The sequence below is a fragment of the Sturnira hondurensis genome, unplaced genomic scaffold, assembly GCF_014824575.4.
Source record: "Sturnira hondurensis isolate 20B ecotype Veracruz unplaced genomic scaffold, ASM1482457v3 Scaffold0021490, whole genome shotgun sequence".
NCBI lineage: Eukaryota > Metazoa > Chordata > Mammalia > Chiroptera > Phyllostomidae > Sturnira > Sturnira hondurensis.
Genome location: NW_028094121.1, coordinates 1,730,265 through 1,757,238, shown reverse-complemented (window position 1 = coordinate 1,757,238; position 26,974 = coordinate 1,730,265). Strand labels below are relative to the sequence as shown.

The 26,974-nt window shown below is 55.5% G+C and overlaps 1 protein-coding gene across 2 annotated transcripts in view; it reads left to right on the top strand.

The window, feature by feature from the left end:
• KCNQ4 (potassium voltage-gated channel subfamily Q member 4) overlaps positions 1–26,974 on the top strand; it is a 57,716-nt gene that overhangs the window by 20,149 nt on the left and 10,593 nt on the right. The window contains exons 2-9 of one of the 2 annotated variants that reach the window (XM_037032581.1): positions 13,711–13,801; positions 14,416–14,542; positions 14,777–14,952; positions 15,888–16,013; positions 16,415–16,525; positions 16,678–16,773; positions 19,683–19,771; positions 21,424–21,585. In XM_037032581.1, coding sequence (XP_036888476.1) covers positions 13,711–13,801; positions 14,416–14,542; positions 14,777–14,952; positions 15,888–16,013; positions 16,415–16,525; positions 16,678–16,773; positions 19,683–19,771; positions 21,424–21,585 — 978 coding nt within the window. The remainder of the gene's footprint in view (positions 1–13,710; positions 13,802–14,415; positions 14,543–14,776; positions 14,953–15,887; positions 16,014–16,414; positions 16,526–16,677; positions 16,774–19,682; positions 19,772–21,423; positions 21,586–26,974) is intronic. The other variant, XM_037032583.1, reaches the window with a different exon arrangement.

Below are 26,974 nucleotides of genomic sequence, written 5' to 3'. Positions count from 1 at the left end.
GTGAGCAGCAGGTGTCTGGGCCCTTCTACAGAAAGTGGAGAAATGAAAAGAAATTACTGTAGGAATTGGGATATCTGGGCGCCAGGCCCTGCTCTGCTTCTGGCCTATTGTATGGTCACAGGTAGGTCAGGTCCCCCTCTGGGGCTCAGATTTCCATCTATAAACAAGAGGATGGACGGACTCTAAGGGGCCTTTTAGTGCCAAAATATAGTCAGTATTTGATACCTTTTGCCACCTCCCCTACCCCTTTGTACAAGTCACCATCATCTCTTGCCTGGAGTACACTATTAGCTTCCCAGCTCACATGGGGCAAATGTCATCACCCCTCCCCCACCTTCTCTCTGCACCACTCAACAGCCTGTGTGATCTTTTGCAAACAGGAGTCAGATCATGTTTCCCCCTTGCTCAAAACTCCCCGTGTCACTTGGAGTAAAAGCCCAAATCCTCACACAGTCAGTGAATGATCTGCTTCCCACCTCCACCTCTCCGCCCTCCCGGCCTCCCACTCTCCCCCAGCTCACGGGCTCAGGGAGCACTTCTTTCCTGCCGGTTCTGGAGCACGCCAGGCACCCTCTGGCTCCGGCCTCCAGCACTCGCTTTTCCTCCTCCCAGAAACCCGAATGGCTCACGCGCTCATTTCCTTCAGACCTCTGCTCAAATGTCACTCTTTCAAAGCTGCTTCCCCTTTCCACTCTCTATAAAACAACCTTCCCCCTACTCCCATCGCCATGCTCCCGGTCCCCTTTGCCCACTTAACTGTTCTCCATCCTCATCTGACATTTTTTTTAAATTCTTTTATTTATTTATCTTTAGAGGGGAAGGAGAGAGGGAGAGAAACATCAATGTATGGTTGCCTTTTGTGCGTCCCCTGCTGGGAGTTGGCCTCCAGGGAACTGGACTACAACCCAGGCATGTGCCCTGACTGGGAATCGAACCGCGATCCTCTGGTTCACAGGCCCGCGCTCAATCCACTGAGCTACACCAGCCAGGGCCTCATCTGACATTTTTGTCAGTGTAGGAAACATCCAAACCTGTAGAGGATTTTTACGAATTTGTTTGATCCAAACTGATGACACGTGCCAGGGAACAAGATCTCAAATGCCCTGGAGAGTAACAGTTTTGCAGCTTACATTATACACGAGAATCAAAGGTGAAGATGTAAGGAAGGCACCTGAAATCCATTGGTGGTAGATAAAGGAGGCAGGAGAAAGCAAATGGGGAAATCTCTGGTGTCTCTGAGGGGAAGAAACTTACTCTGCCATTTCAGAGGCATGTTATCCTAGATGCATAAGAACGATAGGCAGAGCTCGCTTAAGATAGAGATGGACCTTTGCCAAGGAGGCTCAAGGCCCGGGACGTGAACATTTGCTGTGACCTGCCCAGTTAGGAATCTGTGGTCACAACACCCTGTGTGGTTACTTTTGGTCACTGACCTTGTTGGGCCTGCCCTGTGGCCTCCCTGAGCTTGTGAGGTTTATTGCATGGCCCACTTTTTGAACCTTTATTGCTTATTATCCATCTTCCCCCCTGCGAGATGTAGGCTCCCCGAAGGCAGGGGTGCTGCCTGTCTTTGTGTCCAGCCCTCGGTGAGCACTCTGCACGTCCTCATGGAATGAACGTGTGAGTGAGTGACTGAGTGAATGCTCGCTGGCTCTGGGCTGTGCGGCTCCTGGAGTGGCTGCCCACCTGGGTTCCCTCGTGATCCAGCCCGAAACAGGGAGGGCTGAGGTGTGGAGTCCGGAGTGGCCAGCAGGGTGGCGCTCACTGGGAAGGTGGGTGGCGTCCGTCAGAGATCCAGCAGTGTTCTGAGTTGGGCGCAGGGCATTCAAGGTGGAAAGAACGAGACCTCCACCAGCGCTGGGTCTGTAGGAGGAGGCAGGTACTCAGACAGAGCTTTTCATACGCAGAGGTAAATGCTGTAAGGAAGGTGAGCTTAGAGATAGAGACTGGAGACTAAGGAGCCTGAGGTGGGGCTTCCACCCAGTTCAGCTGGGCTGGAGGAGGGGCACCGTGAGCAAAGGTGGGGAAGAAGGCTCTGCTTGCTGTTGTAGGGACTGGAGCCATGGCCACAGAGAACCAGGCGCCAGGTTGGGCACAGAGTGATGGAGAATGAGGCCGTGGGGGGTGGGCAAGGGTCTTCCTTGCAATCATGTTAAGGAGCTTGGGCCTGAGGCTGCAAGTTGGTGAATTTTGCCCTTTTTGAAAAAGTAGCAATGCTCTTTCTTCAGGTGAAATCTTATGCCAAGCTCAGCATATCAAACTGAGTCACCCAAATCCCCATGGAGCTGGTCAGGTGGAACCAGGGGACAGTTTTCATTGGGCATCTTGTTGAAGTTTCTCAAACCCAGGCTGCCTGCATTCCACCCCTTAGCTCGCCCTTCCTTTCCTGGCCTCCTGCTTGGGAGGCCCATGCTCCCTTTATTTGAGGAGTCAGCACTGCCTGGCCAGACCTGAGCAGATGGNAAAGTAGCAATGCTCTTTCTTCAGGTGAAATCTTATGCCAAGCTCAGCATATCAAACTGAGTCACCCAAATCCCCATGGAGCTGGTCAGGTGGAACCAGGGGACAGTTTTCATTGGGCATCTTGTTGAAGTTTCTCAAACCCAGGCTGCCTGCATTCCACCCCTTAGCTCACCCTTCCTTTCCTGGCCTCCTGCTTGGGAGGCCCATGCTCCCTTTATTTGAGGAGTCAGCACTGCCTGGCCAGACCTGAGCAGACAGATGGCCCTGCTCCCCCTTGTTCCCACCGTGGCTCCTGTTCGTGTGTTGCTCAGCCCACTTACCTGGGACACCATGTAGTTGGCTGGCATGGCAGAGGGCAGCAGTGAGAGCAAGTAGGAGGGGTTGGAGCAAGGCCAGGTGGGCGAGGACCAGCCTGTGACTCATTAAACACCTGGTCCAGAAGCTACTGCCTTCCATACCTCAGCAGTACCGAGACCATTGGTACTAGCCCAAGAAAAACAGGTGCGTGGAGGTGGAGGGCACCTGTTGCAAAGGAAGGGGAGGCTTGTAGTATCGTGGCAGGAAGTACATCCGGGCATCACGAGTAGAAAGGGTGATGAGCTTCTGGAGCAGCAGCCTCCTCTCCATTTCTCTGCGCCTCCGCCATCTTTCCTTTGTGGTTCTCAGCTCTATTCCTGAAAGACACAATCCGACTGGCTGAGCCCAGCTGAGGGGGGATCTTTCTTGGGCCAGTTTTCAGTTCTTGGTGAATCCGTGGTACTACATAGAGTTGGCCCTTCCAGGGGTGCGGTGGCTGTTGGGGCCACACCCCGGCTCCCCTCATCCTCGGGCATCCGGTGCCTGCCAAGGGGCCTGGCGGAGGGACAAGCCAGTGGCACTGCAACCAAGACTGTGCTGAGGGTGGTCAGCTCAGAGCAAGGGACACCTGTTTCTAAGGGGACCATCTGGAGGAGTCAACTTTTAATAATTTTTCAGGCCAAAGAGAATGCCTTTTTCTAATTGGTCCTCCAAGGGGGCGTTTTGGTCATAGTTTGTGCTATGTGCTGGCAGCTTCTGTCCCTCCAGGGACATCCTCAGAGAATCTGGAATTGAGCTCAGGGCCAGTCCCCCTCCCTGCACGCTCCGCCCGCCCCCCCGCCCCCACATTACTGGAGAGCCATGAGACTGAAGGGACTCCAACCCTCACGGAGCTGTCCCTCACCTCCATGTTTCAGACAGTGAAACTGAGGCCCCGATGAGACCTCATCCGTCACCCTGAGCCCCAGCATCGGCCCCCCGGCCTGGAGAAGCAGCGGCCCCGCAGCAGCCCTGGTGTGGGGCCCTGGGTCACATGCTTTTGCTCCCTTGGCCATATTTAGAATCACTGGATCAGGGGAAACTTCTCGTCCCAGCCCCTGAGGATTCTTGGAAAGAGCCTCGCTCGGAGGCCTGGCTGACTGGCCCTCCCCTTTATCGCCCCCGCCCCCTGCACCCCTGCTCCAGCAAGAGAAAATTAAGAGCCTGTTCTTCCCAGAGGAGCCTGGGGCCGTCCAGGCCACCCTGCCCCCGCCCCGTCAGGAAGTGCCTGTCAGGTCTAGCTGGTCTCTTCTGGGGTGTCAGCTCTGGTTTGGAGCTTATGAAGCTCTTTTCCTCCAGAAGGTGGTGGTGGTCATGGCCTCTGCCCTCCAGGAACCTCGGCTGGGTGGGGACAGACTGCACACATCTGTACCCAGGGGGGAAGAGAGATCCTTGCCTCTGGGGTCCTGGTCTGGGGGCTGAGAAATATTCCCAAGGCCAGATGAGGGAGACAGCTCGTGGCCAGGCAGGTGGCAGACACTTCAGAGCTGTTGGGCGGAGGGCCACTGGAGAGAGGGACGGAAGGACGAAAGCCCAGGAGGAAGGAAAGGACAGGGCCTGGTTTTGGATTCACTTTAGCGTGATTTGGGGGGGCATGTCCCCCTCCTCCCACACAGTCTGCTTCCCCCTCAGGATTATCAGGTCTTAAAAACAAAAACAGACTTCCAGCCAAGATGGAGGCGTAGGTAGACACTCTGTGCCTCCTCGGACAACCAAAATTAAGGACAACAAAAATTCAGGAACCAAAAAACAACCAGAACTGACAAAAAATTGAACTGTATGGAAGTCCGACAACCATTCATCCAGACCAGTAAGAGGTGGAGTCGGTGGCCGGTGGAGAGGGGTCGAGGCAGGAAAAAGTGGTGGCTGGTGAACCTGGGCGTGCGGACGGCAGCAGGCAGACCCCAGCCGAAGGGTGGCAATGGGCAGACCCAGTGAGGCCTGCAAGGCGGCTGGGTGACCACTGTCACACATTCACGCTCAGATAAACCAGATGAAAACGGGCAGCGAGACAGACCACGCAACCCAGGGCCTCAGCGCCAGGAAATAAAGCCTAAAAGCACCAATTGGAAAAACTTTCAGGGGTTGAGGTGCTAGGAGAGGCTCCCAGCCTCACAGGAGAGTTTGTTGGAGAGACCCACAGGGTCCTAGAAGGTACACAAGCCCACCCACCCCGGGGGAGCCAGTGCTAGAAGGGCCTGATTTGCTTGTGGGAAGCGTCAGAGGGGACCGAAATCCAAGAGAGAGCGGAGCAAGTGCCATTGTTCCCTCTGACCCTGCCCCCACATATAGTGTCACAACCCAGCAACGGGGCAGGGGGCGTTTACCCGACCCTGGCGAACACCTAAGGCTCCACCCCTCACTACGTAACAGGCTTGATCAGACCCCCCCCAAATGGTGCAAATGGAAGAACAGATCAAAGCCCCAGAGCCAATACTTTTAAGCGACCAAGAGAGAGCCAACCTATCAGATGCACAGTTCAAAGCACTGGTGATCAGGATGCTCACGGAATTGATTTTGGTCACAAATTAGATGAACAAATGAAGACTACACTAAGTGAAATGAAGGAAAATGCACAGGAAACCAATAGTGATGGGAAGAAAACTGGGACTCAAATCAATGGAGTGGACCAGAAGGAAGAAAGAAACAACCAAACAGGAAAGAAGGAAGAAACAAGAATTCAAAAAAATAAGGAGAGGCTTAGGAACTTCCCGGACAACCTTAAACATTCCAACATCCAAATGATAGGGGTACCAGAAGGGGAAGAGGAACAAGTGGAAAACTTATTTGAACAAATAATAAAGGAGAACTTCCCAATCTGGCAAAGGCAGTAGACTTCCAGGAAGTGTAGGAAGCTCAGAGAGTCCCAAAGAAGTTGGACCCAAGAAGGAACACACCAAGGCACATCATAATTACATTAGCCAAGGTTAAAATGAAGGAGAGAATTCTAGAAGCAGCAAGAGATAAGGGGACAACCACCTACAAAGAAGTTCCCATCAGACTGTCAGCGGATTTCTCAAAAGAAACATTACAGGCAAGAAGGGGCTGGAAAGAAGTATTCCAAGTCATGAAAGGCAAGGACCTACATCCAAGATTGCTCTATCCAGCTAAGCTTTCATTTAGAATGGAAGGGCAGATAAAGTGCTTCTCAGATAAGGTCCAGTTCAAGGAGTTCATCATCACCAAGCCCTTATTGTATGAGATGTTAAAGGGATTGATCTATGAAAAAGAAGATAAAAAAGATGAACAGTAAAAAGACAGCAAACTCACAGTTACTAACAACCACATCTAAAACAAAAGCAAAGTAAGCAAACAACTAGAACAGGAACAGAACCACAGAAATGGAGATCACATGGAGGGTTAGCAACAGGGGAGTGGGAGGAGGAGAGGGGAGGAGAAGGTAGAGAAAATAAATAGCATAGATGGTAGGTAGAAAATAGACAGGGGGAGGGCAAGAATAGTAGGGGAAATATAGAAGCTAAAGAACTTATGACACAGGGACATGAACTACAGGAGGGGAATGTGGGTGGGAGGGGGTGTGCAGGGTGGAGGGGAGTGAAAGGGGGAAATGGGACAACTGTAATAGCATAATCAATAAAATATATTTAAAAACAAAACAAAACAAAACAAAAACAAAAAACCCTAAATCAAACAAACCCAACAATGCATGCGTGGAGCACCTGTGATATTCTAGAGTTTTCCTCCCACTTCACTGTTGGGGATAATGGTCCTGTGTCCTCAGGGCACCCCTTTCCAGGGCCTGGTCAGTTTCCACTCCCATCCTTGACACAGACGCCTCAAACCTCCTCCCACCCCCCATCCACCCTGCTCCCCATCTCTGAGAAGTGAACCTGACCTTCTTCTCACAGCGAAAGTAGGGCTCCCGTGGGAGCTCTCTGGCCTTCCCTTGTTGCCCCCCCTCCTTTCTCCCGCCCAGTCTCTCCCTTGTCATCTGCCACCAGGTCCCTTGTGCTCAGCACTAGCCCTTCACCTCCCTGCTGCTCTGGGGGCTTCATCCGTGGATCGCTCCCTCCCTCTCCCGCCTTGTCAGCTTCTCCCTCTCTCTTTCCCCCACTCTGGTTCTCTTGCCTTAAAAAAACACTTCTGCACTCTGTATCTTTCTCTAGCTACGGGTCTCAGCGTCTACTCTTTGCTTCAAACCTCTTAAAATACTTGTACCTGCGCCCTGTCTCCACTTCCTCGCTGCCCCTCTCCCTTTCTCACCCCGATGGGTCTGCCCTGATCCTTTCTTCCCCCTGCGGCTGCCCTTGCCAAGGTGCCCAGTGACCAGCTTGTCACAAAATCCAATGAACATTTTTCAGGGCTTATCTCACTTGACCTCTTGGCAGCATTTGACACTGCCATCCACGCCCTCCTTCTTGAAACGCTTTCTTCTCTTGACCTGGCACCTCTCTCCTCTGGTTTCTCTCCCGTCTTGCGGGCTGTTCCTTCTGAGTCTGGGTAAAGGGGCTCCCCTCCCTCTGCACGTTGGGGCTTCCGTGGGGACTGCCTCTAAATTCACCACAGATGCTCTCTGGACTGTCTCAGCTGCTCCCATGGCCTCAGTCATTGCCTCTACCCTGATGTTCCCCAAGTCTGCCTTTCCGGCTCCAGTCTTTCTCTTCACACTCACTGAGTGTTGGCCCATGTCCATGGCCCTCTCCATCTCGGCGTGTCCGCAGTGGGACTCATCACCCCCATTGCTCCTCTAATGGGATGTCCCATCAGAGTTCACACATGGTGCCTTTGTCCATCCTGAGCCCACACCGGAAATGAGTTCTTCTCCCTCATTGTCCCCATTTCCAATTTATCACCAAGTCCTACTTCCTAAGACTTTCTCCAGAGCACCTACTTCTCTTCAGTGCCCTGCCGCCATCAGCTTTCTCTAGGCTGAGTTACTGTGCAGCCTTCTACTTATTCCCCCTCCCTCAGTTCCACCTCTTCTGTGCCACAGTCCATACCACCCCTGAGTGGTGGTCCTGAAACGCGAATCGGACCATGTCGTCCTCTCCTGGAACTCTCCAGTGGCTCCGCATGGCCGTCAGCGTAATGTTCATGGTGCCTGAGGGTGCCTCTGGAGGCCCATGGATCTGGCCCCCTCTGTTTTCTCCAGTGCCCTTTCACTTTGGGCTGTCACCATCCGGACCTGCTGGCCACCCTGGGCTTGCCCTGTGCTTGTCCTGCCTCCTCTGCTTGGGGCACTCCCACCCCTGTCCCTGTCACCTCCAACATGTCTTCCCTGATTCCCCGCACTGGGCACACTGGCATCAGCTTGTCCATTATATCACTGCTCTGTTATACTTGTTAATTTCTTGGGGGTCTAGGTTATTCGTCTCTAGCTTTACAGTAAACCTGGCTGAGTATAGACAGCAATTCATGCTTCTTGAGTGAATGTGGCTCTGAGAGTTTAGACGGTGACCTCTTTTCTTCTGTGTGGACCCCCCCCTCCCATATCACCAAGTTTCTAGCCTCCACATGTCTGTTTCTCTTGAGACATCCCAGAGAATCTAGGGGACCGAGCTCATGGCTGACCTTCTCACTTGTACCCCACTGCTGGAGAATTGGAAGGCTGACTCCCCTCGCCTCCTGTTGCAGATGGGGAGGCTGAGGCTCGGCAGCGCAGGTGGACATTGGTTCAGGTCCCAGCCTCGTGACTTTGGACAACCTAGTTAACTTTCTTCCTCTCTTTTTTTCCTTTAAGATAACAGCTTTATTGAGATATAATTCACATACTGTAACACCCCCTCCCCTTGTGAAGTGTAAAATTCAGTGGGTTTCAGTATATTCACAGAGTTGTGCAGTCATCTGAGCCTGCACGTCCTCATTGGTTGGCCTCGGATGATGACAGCTGCTGGCACGGGGCTGTGCGAAGTGGCGATGTGTACATGTGCATGTCACGGGCCTGGCACAGCGCCTGGCCTGCAGGGCCCCTTGGCCAGCAGGCACAGTTACAGGGTCATGGAGTGAGTCAGCGGTAAAGCCAACGCTGGCACGAGACCCACCACCCCAGAAGGGCTTTCCTTGCTCCCCTGCTCAGTGGCTGCTCTGGGCAGTGCTTTGAGTGAGGCCCTGAGGGCTGGGGGGCGAGTGGGGGAGAAGGCGATAATTACAGTTGTTTCAAAGGCCTTGAGGTAGCTAATAACTGGTCAACCACAGCCACTTCCATTAGCTACCTCAGGGGTTTTCCAAGTGCGGTCCCCAGAGAAGCAATGTTAGTATCACCAGGGAACTTTGCAGAAATGCAGATCCGCAGGCCCCACTTTGTACTTACTGAAGCAGACACTGCAGGAGTGGGGCCCACGAATCACTATCTTAACGAGCCCTCCAGGTGATTCTGACGCCTGTGATAGTGTGAGAACCACGGTTCTAAGAAAGCCATTTGCCTCCTCCTTGCTGCCCTCCTGAATGAGTGGAACCGTCTCAGATTGGGGTGGGAGGCGGATGGAGGGAGGGAGGAGGGGTTGTGATGTCTGACCTTAAGCCCCAGCCAGGCAGCCCCCGTCTGTCCCCGCTCTGCCTCCTGGGCTGGGCAAGGGCTCCAAACTGCCAGACCTGATGGGCAAAGTCGCTCCAGAAAGTGGCTGCAAGTCTGGCCTCTCTGCCGGGGCAATGATAGAGGCAATGAGAGAGGTAATGATAGAGGCCCAAGCCAGCCGGCTCTGTGTGCCGTCTACATGTGTATAGATGGAGAAACTGAGGCCCCAGACAGGGCCGGAGTCCATCTTCCAGTCCTTAGTTGCTGTGTGAGGGCAGTCACACTCGTTCTGGCAGACACAGCCGCATCCCAGCTCAAGGCTCTGTCCCCCATCTCCTCCCTCCCTAAGCCCCAGACGTTGATCTCTCCTGCTGCCCAAAGAGTGGGTGTGTGTGTTAGGACCCCTCGGGAAGGCCGAGGCAGCGTGGAGGTCGACCTGAGCTGCGCTTGTAGGCCCGGCTCTGTCACCGATTCTCTGTGTGATCTTGAGCAAGGGTGTCACTCCCCGGGCCCCCTTTCCTTCTTGGGAAGTTAGGAACAATGATTCAGGCCCCCGGAACGAAAGGTGCTGCCTGTGAGGCTAAGTCCAACTGTTTGGCTGTGTGGGGCATCAAGGATAAGAAAACTCCCACCCAGGGCATAAAGGCACAGAGAGGTGAAGTTCAGGGTCTTTTTATTTATCTATTTTCTATGTAAGAAAATATTCTGTCTCTTTATTTTTAGAGACAGGGGAAGGGAAAGAGAGAGAGGGGGAGAGAAACAGTATAAGTGCCCCGCCTGGGGACCGAACCCACAACCCAGGTATGTGCCCTGGCCACCTTTTGCTTTGGGGGATGACGCCCAACCAGCTGAGTCACAACAGTCAGGGCCCAGGGGCTTTTAAACAGCATCTACCAAGTGGAGTCCATCCAGGTTAGAGGTCTGCCTTCTCTTTCCTACTCAGGAAGGATGCCGGGGGCACCGACGGGTCAGAGGTGGATGTGCTAAAAGCTCTGGGAGCCTCTTCAGTGGGTACAAAGTGGGGGCTTCGGTGACATGATGTCCTGATGTCTGTTTAACCTGAGATTCTGCTATTCATTTACTCGGTCTTTCAACAATGCTACAAAAAAATAAATAAAATAAATAAGTAAAACAGGGTAAGGGGAGAAAGAGTGCAGACAGGCCCATTATTTTGGAGAGGGGGGTTGGGGACTCCAAGAAAGTGATGTTTGAATGGAGACCTGGATGACTACGGGAGCAATATGTAGGCAGGGAAAACAGCAAAGTAAGTGCGAAGTCTGGAGGTAGAAATACGTTTGGTGTGTTCCAGCAAGGGCAAGGAGGCCAGAATGCTAGAGCCCAGTGGTCCCGGGTTGAGAGGGGAGATCAAGTTCAAGAGAGGCAGGTAGGGGGCCGGTCTCAGAGGGCCTGGCTGGACGTGCTATACCCAGGGGCTGGGCTTCGCTCTCTGTGGGATGGGAAGTCAGTGGAGGGTTTTGAGGAGAAGGATGGTTTCTGGTTTTGCACTAGAGAAAGGTCAGTTGTCACTTGGGTGACAGCAAGGGGAGGCCAGGAGACCAGTCAGGGGCCAGCAGGTGGTAGCTGAGTCAGGACGGTGAGCTGTGGTCTGTCCAGGGATTATTCTAGAGGTAGAAACAATGGACATTTCTAAAGGACGGGATGTGGCGTGTCAGGAAAAGGAGAGTCAGGGCAACTCAGATATTCAGCCCCAGTCCCTGGGTGGTGCCATTACTGAGATGGGGAGACTGGGGAGGAGCAAACTTGGAGGGCAAATCGAGAGCGTGCGTTTGAACACATTCGGTGTGAGAGGCCACTGGACATCCGAGGAAAGGCATTGAGCTGGCAGTTGGACACGTGAGCTGGACTCTGGGGAGAGGCTGCCACACCGTCGCACCTGCCTAACGGCAGAGGCTACTGTGTAGCGGGGTGAGGCAGGGTTGGCGATGGTTTCCCAGCCCCCTTACCCCACCTCCCATTCGTATGTTTAAGGAAATGTTTTAAAATATTAGTTTGTGATTACCCATGTTTATTCTTTTTTAAAAAGGATTTTATTTATTTATTTTTTGAGAGAGGGGGAAGGGAGGGAGAAAGAGAGGGAGAGAAACACCAGGGAAATTGGTGAGAGAAACACCAGTTAGTTGCCTCTCCCTCACCCCCAACTGGGGACCTGGCCCACAACCCAGGCTTGTGCCCTGACTGGGAATTGAACTGGTGACTTTTTGGTTCACAGGCTGGTGGTGCTCAACCCACTGAGCCACACCAGCCAGGGCTACCTGTGTTTATTCTAAAAAATATTGGGGGTATATTGTACATAAAAGACATCTACATTTTTAAAATTAGGATCACATTGCCCTTAATGTTTTCTAATATGCTTTTTTCACTTAACATATTGTGAATTTGTGTAATTCTTGGTGCAGAAAGAAAAATGTTGAGAAAAATTGTTTTTGAAACACCCAGCAGGCAGCCCCTTGGGTGGTTGAGCAGTGGGACTGAAGGGTTACTGTCCAGCGTTGGGGTGAAGTTCACCACGATTTGGCTGTAGCCCTTCCCAGAGGAGGGGGCTGGGTGAGATCCCTCAGGGAGGGCCCTTCTGCCCTTGAACTCTGAGCCTGCCACAGCTCCCACCCCCAGTGAGTGTGGCTGCTGCAGGTTCCCCGTTAGTAATTGAATGGGAGGAGGTGGCGCTCTCCCCCGGCCTCCTGTCTTCGCTGACTTTGCTCTTGTCTGGAACGGGCCAAGGAGGCCTCCTCCTCCTTCTCCTCCCTCATTCATTCAAAACCCTTTACTGACATCTGCCTCCTACCTCCCTCACCCAGGGCCATATGCTGGGACGCAGCCCTGCGCCTGTCCTCCAAGCCAGCGGCAGTGCCTCTCCAAGGAGGTGTCAGTGGGTCATGGCGGAGTCGTGCCCCAACCATGTTTTTCCTCCGGTTAGCCTCTGCTTTACAAGTGAGGAGACTGACTCATCAGAGAAGGCAGATGACTTGCGCAGGGCCACACACAGCAGGACTAGAATTCAAACCCAGCTCTCTGACTCCCCGATGATGCCCCTTTCCCCATGAGTAACACAAATAAAGCTGTGCAGAAAGTGATTTGGGCCACCTACGGGGACACCAGCGCTGGTGGGAACGGCAGGGTAGGGGGCAACCCCGAAGGCTCCTCAGAGCACAGAGAGTTGGTGGGGGGAGGGTGAGCAGCCTCAGCAGGCTCCCATGGTAAGGTGTTTCTGGCGGAATGCAACATCAGCAGTCCCAGGTGCAGAGACTCTGGGGACCTTTGGGGAAGGCGGTGGGTCGGTCCACAGGGATGCACTTCCAGAGAAGTCAATTCCTTCAGGCGCCTCTTCCAGGGCACAGGGATGTTCAGTGCCCCCCAGCCCATCCCAAAGAGGAACCATCCTGGAGCCCAGCCCCGTTCCCTTTTGCCACACCTGCAGCTGAGCCTCATCCTGCCTCTCTCATGCCTTCACACCCTCCCGGGGGGCCACCAGCTTCTGTCCTCGTGCCCTTCCCTCTGCCCATCCACTGGAAAGTTAGGAACCCTGGCTCCAGTCTCATCCCGGACACACTGAGTAACCTTGGGCAGGGCCTTCCGTTCTCTGCGCCTCCGTCTGTGTATGTGCGCAGTGGGGTTGAGGGAAATGGTGGAGGGACTGGGTTCTGAAGTTCCTTCCTTATCTAAACATCTGGCTCTGGGCCACTCAGTCACTTCCTGCTGCCTTCAGGGGAGTTCCAGGCCTCCATCGCATGGTTCCTTGCTGCCTGACTCTCCTCTTCACATCCCTCCCTCCTCTGTGTCCTTCTCCTCTACCTGTCCTCCCGGATCCCCTTCTTCCCATTGCTGTCTCATTGTTTAATTTCTCAGGGGCCCAAAAAGGTAGTGTCAATTGGCTCCATTCAGCAGATGAAGCCATGCTTTTTGCCACCTCGGGGATCAGAGAATGGTGGGTGGGTCCCTCCTGTGGGTCTCTCCCCTCCCTCAGTCACTGATTTTCCCTGCCCAGCCCCCGCCCCATCTGATCTCTGGAGCACTTCTCTTAAGACAACCTTGAATGTGAGCCGGGGGCTGAGGTCACACTTGAGAGTGGCTGAGCCTGGAGGTGTTCCTGACTGTGGGACCCTGGGCCAGCCCAGAACAACCCACCACTCAAGGCTGAGTGGCTACCCTCTGAACCACAGCCTGCATCGAGGGCAGTAGAGGGAACTCTGAGGTACCTGTGGGCTCAGTAGCCCGGAGGGTGGAGGCTTCTCTCTTCCGTGTTCAGCGCAGGGCCACAATTTCAGGCAACTCTGATTCTGACTCTTTCATTTGCTTTCCAGATAACTCTTCTCAAATAACGCTTCCCTCCTCCTTTGACTCCACAGCCCCCTGCTGAGGCTCCTTGGCTAGCCTGTCCATTTAGCAGTCTAACCCTTCCCTTCATGCTGCAATTGTAGATTTTTGCTGGTGTTCACCTGCCTGGTGTTGTCTGTGCTGTCCACTATCCAGGAGCACCAGGAAATTGCCAATGAGTGTCTCCTCATCCTGGTGAGTGCTGGGGTCCCTGTCTGAGGGAGGCTGTGTGAGGTGGCATCTCTGGGTCCAGGGCGAAGGCTGGAGAGAAGTTTCTCACACCATGGCTCAGACAGTAGCTTGCTGTGCTCTGTGTTCCCTGCCTTACGGCAGGTGTTGGGGGACCAGGGCTTATGAGGGGCTGAGAAAGGAGGTGAGTAGGTCCCATTCCTTCTCAAGGACCCAAACTGCTAATGCCACCCATAGAAAGATGTTTGTTGTTCGTTTTGTTTTTTTCTCTCTAACCAAAAGCATCTGGGAGGGTGACAGCTTACAGACGGCCCCCCTTTATGTCACTCCGTGTGCTTTTGAGAATCTGGGGTGACCAGGAGGGGGAAGGTGGGCGAGGAGAAAAACCCATGAAGCTCATGTGCAGGAAAGAGAGGACAGACTGGGACTTCCGGTCTCTGGGAAGGTGCCACTAGCCTCCGAGAAGCCTCCTCAGGCTCATCCCGGTATAAGAACCTGTAGGAGAGGTGGTTCGAGGGACCCTAGTACCCCTCACCCAGGGGCTCCAGGCTTTTTCTGGGCTGTGGGAACTGGGCCCGGGTGGTGGAGCCTGGGGAGGACTCAGGCCCCGGGCCCCACAGGAATTTGTGATGATCGTCGTGTTTGGCCTGGAGTACATCATCCGTGTCTGGTCGGCTGGGTGCTGCTGCCGCTATCGAGGATGGCAGGGCCGCTTCCGCTTTGCCAGAAAACCTTTCTGTGTCATCGGTAATAAAACCTAAAGCCTTTCCCTCAAACTTCCCTGCACCTGACCCTTGACCCCAAGCCCCAGGGGGCTTGACCCCATCCTGACCCCATCCCGGACCTAACCCTGGCTACTGGCACTGACTCAGTGGAACCTCCCAATCCCCACACAGTCCCACGATCCCACCTCGGGCTCCTGACGCAGGGTGGGTTGGTTCACTAGCTCTGGCCTTGACCTCACCCTCCCCTCCCCTGCAGACTTTATCGTGTTCGTGGCCTCAGTGGCTGTCATCGCCGCGGGCACGCAGGGCAACATCTTTGCCACGTCTGCGCTGCGCAGCATGCGCTTCCTGCAGATCCTGCGCATGGTGCGCATGGACCGCCGCGGGGGCACCTGGAAGCTGCTGGGCTCTGTGGTCTACGCGCACAGCAAGGTGAGGCCCCACTGGGGGTTTGCTGGAGACCGGGTGGAGTCTGGCCGAAGCGTGGAGGGCAGGGACGGAGNACTAGCTCTGGCCTTGACCTCACCCTCCCCTCCCCTGCAGACTTTATCGTGTTCGTGGCCTCAGTGGCTGTCATCGCCGCGGGCACGCAGGGCAACATCTTTGCCACGTCTGCGCTGCGCAGCATGCGCTTCCTGCAGATCCTACGCATGGTGCGCATGGACCGCCGCGGGGGCACCTGGAAGCTGCTGGGCTCTGTGGTCTACGCGCACAGCAAGGTGAGGCCCCACTGGGGGTTTGTTAGAGACCGGGTGGAGTCTGGCCGCAGCGTGGAGGGCAGGGACGGAGCGGGGGCGGGGGAGGACGTACGGGGTGGGGCCTGGAGGTCTGGACTCAGGGCGTAAAGAGTGAGACAAAGGGTGGGGGCAGGGGTGGAATCTGGACCAGAGTGGGGTCTAGGAGTCTTGACCTGGCCAAGAGGCAGGGCCTGAGATGTAGGGCTTGGAGGTCTCACTTAGAAACTTCTGGGTTGGTGGGTCTACGTGAACAGCAAAATGGGGAGCTGGAACGGGGTCTGAGGGTGGGATGGGGGATGGGACAAAGTGGGTTTAGTGGCGAAGGTCTGAGTCCAGAAACTGCAGGGTCAAGGGTGGGGTCGGGGCATGCCCTTCAGTTTTGAGGGCCGGGCAGTTTCAGGAAGGAGGGGCAGGGCCTCCCTGAGGGGAGAAGCTGAGAAAGGCGGGTGGAACCTGTACCAGGGAACCGTGGTATGAGGAGGTGGGGTACTTTTATCCACTTCTGCAGCATCTATCATTAGCCATTCTGGGAGCCTCCGGGCTCTCACAGGTGGGCACAGCTTCCCCACTTCCTCATGCCTTCCCCACTTGGCCCACCTGTGGTCTTGTCACCTGTTGCTGCCCCCGCAGGAGCTGATCACCGCGTGGTACATCGGGTTCCTGGTGCTCATCTTTGCCTCCTTCCTGGTCTATCTGGCCGAGAAGGACGCCAACTCCGACTTCTCCTCCTACGCTGATTCACTCTGGTGGGGAACGGTAGGTGAGGGTCTGTGTAAGGTCCCCCTTCTCCTTAGGACCATTCCTGACCACTGTGACCTCTGAGTCAGGGTTGAGCCTGACCCTGTATTTCCTACTATGGCTGGGACCCGCTCTGTCCCAGTGACCAGCCTGTATGCTGGCCCCCCCAGCTTGCCCCAGTGGACTGCTTGTGCCTCATCTAGTCTCAGATGTCAAGGCTCTGTGACCTATGTTCTTGCTTGGGGCTACAGTGGGGGTGGGATTTGTCTGTGCCCCTAACCACTCCCCGTGATCGGCCCCCTGCGAGCAGCCAAGGGGGGCCCTTTCCCTCTTGATCAGGCTTCCCTGTCTGTGCCCTTAGCAACTCTGGTGGGTGGCCTCTGTGACCAGCCCTGTGGGTGACCCATTTGTGTTCCCAGATTACACTGACGACCATCGGCTATGGTGACAAGACGCCTCACACATGGCTTGGCAGGGTCCTGGCTGCCGGCTTCGCCTTACTAGGCGTCTCTTTCTTTGCCTTGCCTGCTGTGAGTCCTGGTCTTCCTGGGGGAGAGGGGTCTGGGGGCAGGGCCTGCTAAGCCCTTATTCTGCACCAGCAGTGGGGGGCACCTCAGAGGGGCAGACATCGCCTTTCGTTGTCCCCACTTCCACATTGCCCTAACTGTGCCTGTCCCCCTAGGGCATCCTGGGCTCTGGCTTTGCCCTGAAGGTGCAGGAACAACACCGGCAGAAGCACTTTGAGAAGCGCAGGATGCCAGCGGCCAACCTCATCCAGGTACAGGATGCCTAGGAAGCCCCTGAACTGACTTGGTGTCACCCCTGTGTGCTGACTCTTGTGTCCCAGCTTCACAACTGTGACTCCACTTTGAAGCTCCGAGAGGAGATGTGACTTTTCTGGGTCAGATGCCAAGTCAGGAACAGAGCTGGGATGCTGACTCAGATTGCTGAAAACGTCCCTGGGCACCAGATGCCCAGTTTAGGATTTGCCAGAGCTGCCCCACTGGCCGACTCAGGTGCCAGCTCTGCAAGGCCTGAGGTGGAATGCAGCCTGGATGAGAGGCCCTAGGTGCCTGGTAGAGACACTTGTCAGCTGTGCAGCCAGCAGCAAGCCTGATCCACTCCTAACACCTTAATTCATTAATTCATCCCATGAGCCCTCCTCACACCAAATGAACCTTGTCTCTACAAACTGAGATAAATGCCTTGAGGGAAAGAAATGGTTTTCTGAAGAACTTCTAACTGAGGACCTTGAAGGGGATTCAGGAAGGACTGTTCTGGGAAAATGACACTTGAGCAGAGAGCTGGATGATGGGAAGGTGTTAATTAGGTGATGGGGTGAAGGGGGAGCATTCAGGGTAAGGAAACAGCATATGTAAAGGACCCAGTGGGCTTGGTGAACTTGGAGGAAGCTAGCGTGGCTGGAACGGAAGCCTGAAAGAGGAGTGGGTAGTGGGTAGTCGGCAGGTGGGCCAGGCCCAGACCTGGGGACCATGGGGAGGAGTTTAACATTTTCCTAAGAGCCACGTGGAACCAATGACAAGTTTGAAGGAGGGGAAAGGGTGACACAGTTCGATCAGTGTTTTGAGAAGTGGTGAATGGATTGGAGGGTGACTTGGGTATGTGCAGGAGACTGGATAAGAGACTCTGGCAACAGTTTGGGTGAGGTGGGTTGCTGGGAGATGTAGACCAGGGTTGCAACAGGTGACGTGGAAAGAAATGGGCAGATGCTGCATATTTAGGGGGTGAAACCAACGATATCAGGAAGGAGGGAGAGGGAGGTGGCGGGGTGACTTCCAGGTTTCTGGCTTGCCCAACGCTTGCCCAATGGTTGATGGCCCTGCTCCCTGGAGTGGGGCCAGATTTGGGACGTGAAGAATGTGAGTTTGGCTAGTGCACGCGGAGGCCGAGGGTCTTCTGAGCCTCAGGGGGTGATGTTGAGCAGGCAGCCAGATGTGCAGGTGTGTAGCTGAGAGGAGAGGAATGGGCTGGGCAGACAAGTAGAGCCCTTGCTTATAGCAGTAATAAAGCCTTGGGTGTGGATGAGCTCCCCTAGTGGGGCGAGGAAAGAGGGAGCAGAGAAGATGGTCCAGAACTGGGCTTTGAGGAGCCTCAACATTTCATGGCTGGGCAGGAAAGGTTGAGCCAGCCAAGGAGACAGAGCAGCGGCAGCCAGAAGGGTGGGATGGAAGACAGGAGTGTGTGGCCCCGGTCTTCCCCGCTGTGCTGAGGTACTCTGGCAGGGCACGCGCTGAGACAAGGGATCTGATTTGTGTGACTCTGTGACTCAGCCTTGGCTTCTCCCTGGTCAGGAGTGTGTGTAAGAGACACTCCTTCGGGAACAGTTCAGGGAATGTTGGCACAGCCCAGGTCGGCCTGCCACCCTCAGGCCCCCCACCCCAAGTCTGACTCAGTCCTCCTTATCTCTCCTCCCAGAGGTGGAATTCTTCTCCCCATCCTTGCTATCTGCAGCTGCCAGCCCAGCCTGTCCTTCTCAGCATCCCCTGGGGCACAATGGCCACTGTCCCCAGGGAGCTGGCCTTCCAAGGGGCAATGTAGGGGCAGGCGGCTGGCACTGTCCATTCCGAGAGACAGCTGGTATTGTGGTGCCCATAATTAATGAGACAGTCTGGCAGCTGCTCCCCAGCTTAAGCCAGGGGCCTGTGCAAGCAGGAAGTAAAAATACTCCTGTCCCGAGAGGGTACCTGGCTGTGGAGTTCATCCGTGGGCAGTCCGTTAAGGGCAAGGGGCACCCAAAACAGGGGGGCATGCGGGGCCAGTTCTGCTTTGTCCTGCCCAACAGCTTCCATGCCTCCCTGCCCTCGCTGACCACCCCACTCACAGTCCCTCCCTGGCTCTTCTTACCTGGAGGGAAGGAGACAGACCTTTCTCTTGTCTGGTGCTCATCCCTCCTGCTGCAGAGGAAGCCTGCAAGTCCATGAATGTCGAGGGAGGTGATGCTCTGTCTTCCCCTCCTCAAGCCCAGGGGCAGTGACAGGCAGCTGGGAAAGATGGGGTGGGGTTATTATTAGTAATAATGATTCACTCAGTCAGCATTCATTCCTCAAACATTTGCAAAACAGTTTCCATGCGCCAAGGTTACAGTGGGAACCAAGACACCAGTTACAGTCTAGGAGGAAAGACATTAATCACATACACAGAACATAGATATCCATCAGCTGTAATGAGGGAGATAACAGGAGAGTTTAATGGGGGAACTTGGCATTTAAGTACCAACTATGTGCGAGGCACTGCACTTGGCATTTCACATACATTCACACACCTAATCCTCACAACACCCTGTTAGGTAAGTAGCAGCACATCCATTTTACAGATGAGGCAACTGAGGCTCTGCGCCTTTACTTAACTGGCCCACCGTATAAGGGGCGCAGCTATGATTAGACACACACGTCTGCCTCGGGACTGAACCCCAGGTCTCCACGGCTGCCCTCTCAGGCCCTTGGCTCTGAAGCTGACCTGCTTGTCACCTTGGGGAAGTCATTTCTCTCTAGGCCACCATTTCTTTGGCGGGCCCAACTGGTGGCTATGGAATTGGAACTGGTTTCTGCTTCTGCACACCCTTCAGCTGGCCCAAGGCCTGGGTGCTCTCAGGGGCAGAGGGCTGGTGGGGGGTCGAGGGCCCTCACTGATGCTTTGTCCACCATTTCCCTTCCCCCATACCACCAGGCTGCATGGCGCCTGTACTCTACCGACATGAGCCGCGCCTACCTGACGGCCACCTGGTACTACTACGACAGTCTCCTCCCCTCCTTCAGGTAGGCCCTGATGCAGGGGGCTGCGGGGGAAGGGGGCTGACGGTAATGCCCCTTGAGGACAAGTGGCTGGGACTCAGCCCTGGAGGGTGGGAAAGGGGTGAGCGCCTGGGGCTGGCTCTGCAGATCCTTCCTAACTCAGAGCCCGGAGGGTCCTCTCCCACTCCCTATGGCCAGGGAAGGCTGTGGACACTGAACACAGGGCATGGGGGGGAGCCCTGAGCCCTGCAGAGCTGGCAGTGCCCGTGCTTATCCACCCAGGGCGGTGGCACAGCCAGCTCATCCCCCTCAGTCTGAGCTGGGGGCAGTGTCAGCTCCTGCCAGCCTGGCGTATTGCAGCTGGATAGAGAAAGTGTGGGGTGGGCAAGAGTGGGTGTCCCAGAGTTGGGTGCAAGGGCCCACACAGCACCCCTGTGTGCGAATATGTACCTCCTACTGTGCCAAGCAGGAGCGTGGGGCTCAGAAGTGAGTTTGCCCCACTGGCCCAGGCTGGGGTAAGACTGCACAGGGGGCGTGATTAATAGCATCATCAGGATTTGTGTGGCCAGGTGCTGGGCCAGGCCCTCAGGCAGGAATGAAGACCACAGAGCACGGCTGGGTCCCGTGGGCCGGCGGGCATCAAGGGGGTGTCAAGGCGGGCCTGGCTGCTGTGCTCAGCTCTTCTATGGGTGCCTTTTTTTGCCTCATTAGTTCTCTAAGAGCAGCTGTTGCACAGCCCCACTCGTCCCTACACCTGGCCACCCCCTCTCCGCTCCCTCCCAGCCCTAGGGGATTCCCAGGGGAAGAGCTGGAGAGAAGGGGCTGGGAAGGGGGGCCCCTGTAATCATACTGGTTACCCCCATCTCTGCCCCTGACAGAGGCAAGCTCCCACCTCAGAGATGAGGAGGGTAGTTAGGTTAGAAGAAGCTGCCCTTTCCAGGAGGAGACCTCAGGACTCAAGCCTAGGCCTTGGGGACTGGTGCGGGTGCTGGTTTGTTATAAATATGATGTGTGTGTGGGGGGAGGGAAGGTTTTGGGGTGAAGCAGTGCTTGGTTCTCTGGTAAGAGGAACAGAGCTTGGTTTGGAGATTCTGGATCCACTGGGCCTCCTGCCCCTCGGACCTCAGTTTCTTCATCTACGCAATGGGCAAGCAGAAAGAGGAGACAGCTTCCTTGGGTTATGGAAACAGGAAATTCCTTGAGAGTTAGGCAGAAGCTGAGCCCCAAATCTGGTCTCCAAGAACCCAGAGCTGCAGGGGAAAGAAGCTGGGCTAGTCACTCTGTCGAGTCTCCCTCTTCAGCCTTAGTTTCCCCCCTACAACCCAGAGTCGTATCTGGAGGGTGAGGAGTTCAGGGCTGCTCTGGGTCTCTGGAGAGGCACAGCTCTACGTCCAGGTGGTCAGCTCCATGGGCAGAGCAAACTGGATTCGAGCTCCCACTGCCTCCCCCCCCCACCCCGTGAAGGTGCTCTGGAGTGCGCCACGCCTGCACAGCCACGCAGGGCATCCCTGAGGATCCCCCAGGTGTAGAGGGAGGAAGGCTCGCCTCCCCCACCGAGCCCCTGGAGCACCTCTAGAGAGTCAGGGCTGGTGGGATGTAAGCTAGGAGCTCAGTGCCCGCTGGGTGAGGGGTGGTGCCAGGGCCCTGCCTGCCGCTGACGGTGCCCTCTCCTGCAGAGAGCTGGCCCTCTTGTTTGAGCACGTGCAACGGGCCCGCAATGGGGGCCTACGGCCCCTGGAGGTGCGGCGGGCGCCGGTACCTGATGGAGCGCCCTCCCGTTACCCGCCCGTTGCCACCTGCCACCCGCCGGGCAGCGCCTCCTTCTGCCCTGGGGAAAGGTAGGGGCCCTGTGGGGCCACCGCCTCCTGTTGCTTCTCCTCTTCCTCTTCATTCTCTGTCTCATCCTGTCTCAGACCTGCCTCCAGCCACTACAGGGGTGTCTGGGCCTGCTCTGGGGACTCCCAGGTATTGTCAGGTACAGGCGGAGAGCTTCTCTGGAAGGGCCAGGCTGGACTCATCTTTTTGTCACCTGGGAGAGTGGGGGAATCTGTCCACACCATCCTTTCTCCTCACCTCCTCCATTCATTCCATTGTCTTCTTTCTTTCTCTGTTTCTACGTGCTCCCCCTCACTCCTTCATCCCTGCACCCTCATCCCTCCCCGGAAGCTGGAGAGAGGAGGAGGCTGCTGGCCACAGGTGCATACGGCTCAGGTAATCGTGGACATCCTCCTGGGCTGTGAGGGCAGGGACCCCTCCCCCAGCATGTTTCTCTAGGAAGGGCTAGACACTGAGCTTGCCTCTTGGGAAAGAGATGCCAGCTGGAAAGAGAGCTCTGTGACTAAGAACTGCTGTAGGACCTACGTAAACTCAACCAATGATGAATGCTCTTGTCTTGTGTAACCCTCGTCCATCCCTTTGCTAACCCAGAAGATCCTCCTGGGTTTCTCCCACCATACCTTTCCTCCTTACTGAGGGACATTCTGCTGCGCCCAACAGTCTTCTTCCCCTTGACCTGACTCGCCTAGAGCTTTTGCATCTTAAAAGAAGAACTAAGAAATAGTGCTTACTCCCACGTAAAATGTTCATAATAGTGGACTTTTAAGCCTCTTTGGATAAGGGAAGCCCCCTCACTCACAGTTTGGGAAAGTGGCTGCCCCTGTGGAGGTATAGCTTGTAGGTCAAGGACTCAGTCCCACCTCATTTCCTACTCTCCTCTACCCATCTCTTTATTTTGTCTCATCTTCACACATCATCCCTGCATCAGCCAGCCAGGCATCAGGGCCTTGAGCTTCAGGTGTGATGCTGAGCTTGGGGCCCAGAACAAGGGAGGGGAGCGGAGGCCAGCCCCTCTGTGGTCAGGAGGAGGAGGTGTGGCGAAAGCTAGCCTCTACCACCTGATGTCCTTGCGAAAGTCATCAAGACACTCTGAACCTCTGGGTTCTGGGCAGAAAGTCAGTGATGTTTAAGCCGATAAGGAGCTCTTGGTTCTCTTGGTTTCTGGGAGGAGGCTGTTTCTGTGCAGGGAATGCTGGGAGCAGCATTCCTTCCCTGTTCTCAGTGAGGACACTTCTGGCCCGGGGCTTAGCAGGAAGCAGGCAGAGTGGCAGAGCCCTTCAGGTCTGGGGCTGGAGGCAGGGGAAGCGTGACTAGCCCAGCCAGGCCGGCAGCTCCCTGGATCTGCATCCATGGCGCAGCCCCACTCAGGTTCTCTGTCACAGCGTGAAGGCCGTCGTCGTTATCCCATCTTCAGGCAGAAATTCAAAAGTTTTGGCGTTGGTGCAACCTTGCCCCACTGAGCCAGGGTGCTCTGTGGCTGCCAGTCACTCTGGTCTCAGCTCACCTGAATAGGAAGGCTCTGGGAACGGAGATCAGCTCAGAGACCAGCACCTGTACCACCCCTTTCGGCTGCTCTGGGTCTCTAGGCCCCCCAAGGCCTAGGAACAGATTATTGCTGAGCGCTTGGCTGTCACTAATTTCAAGCCTTCTGTCTGTCTGCCCTGGAGTGTCTGTGTGGCTGGGGCTCGTGGTGGTGGTGAAGTGTCCCTTCTACCCAGGGACCCCAGGGGACTGAGCTGTGACTTCTAGGAGGTCAGGCACCAGACTCAGGAGGGACACTTGCAGGAGCCTTGGAGTGAATTCTGGCTCTGCCGCTGGCCTCTTGTGTGATCTTGGCCAAATTCCTCCAATGACCATATCTTCAATCTTGGCAGTCTGGGCCCCATGGCGTGGGTGCCCCCGATGGGACCCCACACACATACACATACACACCACTGATTGGCCACACCCCAGCAGTGCTTGCGGATGGGCCCAGGTCGAGCACATTTCCAGGACGACAGGGAGCAGGACTTCCTGGGGCTGGACATCATTAGGGCCAGCGCCTCCCCTCTTTGGGGTTTTGCGATGACGTGCTAAAGCAGTGTTTCTCAAAGCATGGTCCACTTGCATCTTGGGTCAGCATCCTGTGGGGTATTTGTTGAAAATGCAGGTAGCTGGACCTCTCCCAGAGAAGGAGAATCTCTGGAGAACAGACACAGAAGTCTGCTTATTCAGCCTTCTCCCCAGGAGATCCTCATGCAAAGCTCAAGAATGTCTGCATTCTGGGAATGTGGGCTGGAGGATGACTCGGGTTGGGGGGCCTTCTCTCCCACCAGCAACAGGAGGCCGGCTCCACCTGGAAGCTTCCCATGCTCTGCCCACCTGTCTCTTTCCCACTAACCTCTGTTTGTGTCTTGTTCTCAACTTTCCAGCCAGATGTTTAGTAATAAACGGAGTTTCTTTCGGATCCACGCCAGCTGGAGACCGAGGTACCCCCTTACCTGCTCCTCCTGTCCCCACTCCTCCTTGCTCCACTCAGTTTGGGGGCTGGAGAGGGGGACAGGATGGGCCAAGGACAAGGTGCATGTGCCTGCCGCCTGCCATCTGCCTCAGGGTCCCAATGAGCCCCTTACCTTCTGGGGGATGCCTCTGTCAGGTCTGGGGGCATGGGCCTGGTGCCCATTCTGCCAGGAGGGACACTTACAGGAGCCTTGGGATGAGCTCTGGCTCTGCCGCTGACCCCTTGTGTGATCTTGGCCAAATTGCTTCCCTTCTCTGGTCCTCAGTTTCCCATCTGTGAAATGGGCAGATTGAACTAGAGGCTCTCTGAGAGTCCCTCCCACTCTGTTTCCGGACCTTCCCATCGCCTGCCTAGGGACCTAGCAGATGCCTGTAGGAGTGGGATAGGCACCTCCCTCACTAATTCCAGGGCCCAGCTCTTTTAGCCACATCGCCACTACATTCCTTGGTCCCTGCCCCTTGCCAGGCCCCACACTGGGGACAGACTGATGAATAAAGCATGGTCCCTGGAAAGTTGCAAAGAGTAATTGCTGTTCGGTGCAGTAAGTGCAGTGAAAGGAGAAGGCAGAGGGCCTGTGGAGCTTGGGTTGGGCACTTCACCCCAGGAGGGCCCGAAAAGGAGTGGGCATGAGGGAGGGCGTTCTAGGCCAAGGAAGTGGCAAGGTGAGGAGGCGAGAGAGAGCACAGCCATGGCAAAGCACCGGGCATCCCGGCATGACCAGAGCTGAGGGTGAGAGGTCAGGAGCTGAGGTTGGGGCGGAGCTGGGTCATGAAGAACTCAAGAGCCCCTGTGAGCCTCAATTTGTCAGCCCTGCCGGGAGGCCTGAGCTCACAGAGTCCTGGGTTTCCCAGGAGGGCCTCTGGAGGCTTATGGCTTGGGGGGCCCGTGAGTAGGAGCTGAGTGACAGGGTTCCTGGCTGCTCTACCCAGAGGCCCCATTTCTTAGAAATGTGGGTTCTCAGTCCGGACCCGAGTTTCTTCACCTCAGCACCACTGACATTTTGGGCCCGATAATTCTTTGCTGTTGGGAGCTGTCACGTGCATTGCTGGGTGTTTAACAGCATCCCTAGCCTGGAGCACACCCCAGTGTGACAACAAAAACTGTCTCTGACATTGTCACACGTTGCCCGGTGAGCAAAATCACCCCAGTTGATCACGGCCCCGGACCCTATCCTGATTGCTCGTTCCAGAGAAAGAATGCAGTCCGTGCAGTCGGAAAGCGGGTTCCAGCCTTTGCTCCCCCCCGGAGCACTGGACCCTGGGCAAGTCATTTCACCTCCCTCTACATCTGTAAAACAGGGATGGAAAATACGGAACCCACCACACGAAGTGACTGAGAACTGGAAGGGCTGAGGCAGTGAGACAGGACCTTGCGTGTTCGAAGGAGCCTGGGAAAGGAAGGCGCTCCTTTGATGCCCGCCATGTGCCAGGTTTCTTTCCATTTTCTTTGAGCTTTTAGGCTCCAGGAAGGCTGATGTGAGCCACTGTCTGGGCCCTGCCCAAGGAGCTGGAATCCAGGGCCACCCCTGGGAAAACAGAGCCTTCTCACACTGAAGAGGAGCCCAGGGCCTATGGCTGGCTGGGTAGCAGCCCACAGCCCAGGCTGGAAGCTCCTTCAACCATTGCAGAATCAGAGCTGGAAAGGGACTTTTCAAAGCCTCTAGTACAAGGCCCAAGACCCTTTCCTCCATAAGTCCTGCTAAGTGCAAGCTGTCTTGCTTGCATACTTCTTGTGACAGGGAGGTCACCCCCTCCCCCCAGAATATCATCAGAGTGATGTGCTGGGCGCAGAGATCTGGAATACCAGGCCCTTGGCTGAGTGTCAGGGTCTTCTCCACCTCCCTCTCTCCCTCTCCCCCTTGGAGGAGTGGAGGACAGAAGGACGGGTGCACGGGCAGGGTGGGCGTGGGGGTGCTTGCCAGCATGAGGAGAGCTCGCAAGAATGGCTCTGCGGAGGAAAGTTTGGGAGAGCCAACCTCAAACTTTGGTTGGAATCTTTGGGATGTGTTGAGGGGATACTGGGCCAGCAAACAGCATGCTGGATTGCGGGGACCACCCCTGTCCTTCCCTTCTGATTTTCAGGGCCCTAATCCTTGACCTATAACCTCTCCCCTCTGGGTAGAGGCGCCTCCCTGTGAGGATGGCCCTGCATCCTGGCTGCCTTCCCGAAGGTGCCCCTGGTTTCGAGGTCTCCTTTACCCCAGTACCTTGACTCTATATGCTGGACCCCATGCCCTGGGCATGGGGGGCCCCGGCTTCCACCCAACCTGAAACCAGAGTCTGTCCTCTGCTATACCCTTGATCTGAAAGTCCTTGAAAGTAGGTGACACAGTCTTGTCCCCAAATTTCTGCCCTACCTCAGGCTGCCTCTGAGACTGGTTGTTCTCCTGAGCCAGGGCCACCAACATTTGGGATAGAAGAGCCCCCAAACCTATCTGCTGGGGGCCTTCCTAGTGGAGAGCCATGGCAGGGGGCAGCTGTGACACCCACAGGGCATAGGATGGGGGGTGTTTGCATAGGTCCTACTCCAACAGCGATAACATGGTCCTTGAACCTCTTGGACACAGAGTTACTCTACCAGGTATTGGTTATCCAGGGCCTCTATGGGGACCCCAAGCTCCCCCACTGTCTTCTTCCATGGTCTGGGGAATGTGGTGGGGACCTGGGTGTGGGAAGGGAAGTTTGCGCATGTGCAGAGATGTACCTGTGTGCTCATGTGAGCACAGACGTGTGTAGGTGCGTTTCACTGGGGGCTTAGTGAGCGGGCAGTGGGGGGCGTGTGGGGCTGAGGAGGGAGAATCCATGCCAACACAGGCAGGTTATCTGTCCAGGTGGGCACCGTTCAAGCAGGGGAGACTACAGAAGGACAGGTTATAAGACCTTCACCAGGAG